Source organism: Quercus suber, unplaced genomic scaffold (assembly GCF_002906115.3).
Source record: "Quercus suber isolate HL8 unplaced genomic scaffold, Cork oak 2.0 scaffold_983, whole genome shotgun sequence".
NCBI lineage: Eukaryota > Viridiplantae > Streptophyta > Magnoliopsida > Fagales > Fagaceae > Quercus > Quercus suber.
In genome coordinates this window covers 53,503-57,556 of record NW_027070398.1, presented here as the reverse complement: position 1 = coordinate 57,556, position 4,054 = coordinate 53,503, and the positions used below count along the sequence as shown (strand labels likewise).

General features: G+C 39.1%; 1 protein-coding gene across 1 annotated transcript; it reads left to right on the top strand.

Annotated features, from left to right (window-relative positions):
* Positions 1-2,958: 2,958 nt before the first annotated feature.
* LOC136065462 (uncharacterized) lies at positions 2,959-3,798 on the top strand. Its single transcript, XM_065768660.1, has 2 exons — positions 2,959-3,267; positions 3,325-3,798. Exons 1-2 carry the CDS (start codon positions 2,959-2,961, stop codon positions 3,796-3,798), a joined length of 783 nt encoding a protein of 260 aa, XP_065624732.1.
* Positions 3,799-4,054: the final 256 nt, after the last annotated feature.

Here is a 4,054-nt window from a genome sequence, read left to right as displayed (position 1 = left end):
TTCTAAATTTTTCTGGGCAATCTTGATCACATGCATTTTCTGCACAGTATAGTGTTACTCATTATTATACTCTCTGCTATTTTCTTCAATAGTAATCATGTCAGATATTTCGTATTTTACTTACTACGGACTTACAATGAGCTGGTCCATATATTTCTCACTAATAAACTATCATTTGTCCCAAAAGTTAATGGTGAATTAAATATTTTGCTATCATTATAAATTCACAATGAATAAAAATGGCCAAGATTTTGATATAATGGAGGACTTGCTTTTAGAATAGAGAAAAATTGGGTTGCCAAGAACTCGTCGGACATGTAGAAGCATAGTTCCTTTATGTTTAATGTGGCCAAAATGGTTGGAACAATCCACGAACTCAGGGTGAGGAAACGCTTTCAGTGTATTTGGAATACCTTGGTGGCTCAATCCATAAATTATTTGAAGAATATTAAAAATTACAACAGACAAATTGTTTCTGGACTCGCTTAGTTATATGAAAGGAATACAGTGCACAGGTATAAAAGAAAGAATTGAACTTATACACCCAATGGCCGAATGGCCTTAGTTTATATTTCTTCATCCTTTTCTTCTTTTCTTCCTTCAACGTGTCTCACAAGCTTAACATCACATCTTCATTCATGCGACTTGACTTTTGTACATCCCTTTATAAATGTTGCTAGACTTTTGTAAATAGTTATAAAGATTGCTGGTTTGTTTATAACCCCAGTCTACAACTACAAATGTTAGACCATTTTATAGTTAAAACTTTTGGGACAAATGATAGTTTATTAGTGAGAAATATATGGACCAGCTCATTGTAAGTCCGTAGTAAGTAAAATACGAAATATCTGACATGATTACTATTGAAGAAAATAGCAGAGAGTATAATAATGAGTAACACTATACTGTGCAGAAAATGCATGTGATCAAGATTGCCCAGAAAAATTTAGAAATTTGACGACTATAGGCTATAGCTCAGATTTACAAGAGAAGTTAGTATGGCTGTCAATTTGCTCTGCAACCTGTCTCTATAATTTCTTACTGGGCTTTATGGGCCACGCGCATCAAGCCATCTCACAATTTGATTCACCATATGTTTGCCCTCATGGAAGTTTACATTTCCATGTATTCTACAGGGTTGAACTGAAATAAACACAATTAAATTTATAAATATTTACAAATTAATCAATAAAATATTTTGAAATAGACTATGAACAAAATCTGGAATTCATCAACTTAATTACAAAGTGTAATCTGTTACAATATATATATACCTAGAGTGAGATTAGAAAATATCTAAATCTGTTAGCCTAAAATATATCTGAGTTTGTTATGCTAAACTCTAACTAACCTATACACGTGCGAGTTTAAAGAATAACTAACTCCATTCATTAACATGGCACACTCTAAAGCACACAGCTGTATTGTTTATCGAAACGTCACCATTCTATTTAATGAGAAACGGTGCCATTCCTTTCTCAAAAAAAAAAAAAAACGCTGCCGTTCTTAATCTCAGACACGCGTTTCACCAATTGCTTGGACGACAGCGTTTTGGGCTTTACTGTAGGAACATCATCTTCATCTTCAACAGAGGATGACCTGCTAGTGCTTTCATCAATGAATAATCATATTATACACTGTGGAAATATATACTCTCTTTTGGAAATGTTTCTATTGCTATTACTTAATTAAACAGACAGAACCAGCACAGGCTACTTGATAAAATGTTTTTTTATGGAAAACGATTAGCACATGACTACAAGGGCCGTGACTGTATTACCCATACAAAATCCAAGCATTCGCAACATAACAAAAACTTCAATAACACAAGCTTAAACACTTCATTTATGTATATATGTCAAGAAACAGACCAAGAACTGATTGTATGTTAAAAACAATACCATTCAAATTCCCAAGGAAAAAAAAGGTTTGGAGTAGTAGTGATGGGATAGCAAAAAATTACATCTATAGTTCGTCCAGAAGAGTCATCCATGATCACTAGTTAGCCAAACGGCCAAACCATCTCTGATTCGTCCAGAAAGGTCGTCCCTAAGTATTGATCAATTGAATAAACCTCAGGGAATCAGGTCGGAAGAGTTGTCCATGTGCAAAGCTCATGGACGACCACACAACAGTCTGGTAAAGAGTTGTCTATAAGCATTACACATGGACGACCACACAACACTAACCAAATTCTGGAGCGGTTAATCAACCCATGTTCATCGCCACCAATTCCTCCCAAGTATGTAACTTCCAGCAGTGGTTATAATTTCTATAACCATTGAGGAAGTTATATCCGGATTCCACAAATTTGGGGGAAGTTATTGAACCAATAACCATCCCAAAGTTCCCTATATAAAGATTGGTTTGAACCAAGCAAAGGTATGAAATTCTGAGATTTTTACTCCTAATACAGTTAGAACTCCCTTCGAGAGAAGATACTAACTTAGTCATCGGAGGGTCTTAGGCCGATCCACCCCGGTCTCCTTTGATATTTTGTTTATCTTTCAGGCCTTCGCTACCACTTTCAACCCATCAAATCCGACTTGTCCAGCCTACTAAATCTATTCTTCATCAGTTGGCGCCGTCTGTGGGAAAGAAAAACTTCAGGTTTGGCAGTTTCTTCCTCTAACAAAAGGCTGTGTGGTTCGAACTAGATCAAGGGCCACTAGCCCAGGCCACCAAGAGAGTAGGGATGCTTCCAGCCACCCCCACCGAGATCACCAATCAGCGCCTATCATGCAATTGCCTTCCATCCAACACATGCAATCCATGGCAGCTGTTATGGCGGAGTTAACTCACCAGAATCAAGAGTTGACTAGGGAGATAGAGAGGCAGCACCGTGAAAGACATGCTAAGAGACAATCCCAGAGTCAAGAAGATGGAGGGGGACATGCTGAGCCTGACACTTAATCAAGAGGCACCACTTCGCGAAGGGTGCCACATTTGGAGAAGGAAATGGATCAGATGAGGAAGGTTATGGACGAGATGAAGGAAAACATGAAAAGGGCAAATCCCGTAGAGAATTTGGTTCACCGAACAAATTCCCCTTTCACGGCTTCTATCAATGGGCATCCCTTGCCGCCGAAGTTCAAAATGCCTTCCCTAGATTCATATGATGGAGCGCGAGATTCTTTTGATAATATCGCTACTTTTAAAACCACCATGCATCTCCAAGGGGTTCTAGACGAGATTATGTGCAGAGCCTTCCTTACCACCCTTAAGGGACCAGCACGAGTGTGGTTTAGCAAAATACCCCCGAATTCTGTAAGTTCTTTCGAGGAGTTAAGCAAATTATTTGTCAATAATTTCATTGGAGGATAGAGGCACAAGCGTTCCTCGTACAACTTGTTAACCGTAGAGCAAGGAGAGAATGAAAGCCTGAGCTCCTTCATCACACGCATAAACAGGGAAGCCCTGACAGTAGACGAGGTGGACGACAAGCTACTATTGGCAGCTTTCTACAATGGGGTTAACTCGGACTTATTCATTCACAAGTTGTATGAGAAAGAGCCCCAATCCATGGCTGAACTCGTCCACTCAGCCCAAAACTTTATGAACGCAGAAGACGCAATCATAGCTAAGAAGAGGAAGATGGCTGAGAGAATAGAAGTCAACCCCATGCGTCATTCCGAACAAGGGCCTCGTCCAAAGAAGGGACGAACGGAAGATAAGAAGGATCGAGACAGGGATAACAGGAAAGCAGGCCCATCAACAAGGAATCAGAATTACACACCCTTGAATGCCCCACTCGATCAAGTGCTCATGCAAATCAAGGATGATCCTTCCTTGAAGTAGCCAGAGAAGATAAAGGGAGATCCTAACAAGCGCAATAAGAATAAATATTGTCGCTTCCATAGAGATCATGAGCATGACACGGACGAGTGTTATGACTTGAAGCAGCAGATTGAGAATCTCATTAGACAAGGAAAGTTGAGGCATTTCATTGGAAGGGATCATAAAGATGAAAAATTGAAAGCAAAGATGGAAGAGTCATCACGGCTCCCACTCGGAGAAATAAGGGTTATCATTGGAGGGACTTTTGAAGGACAAT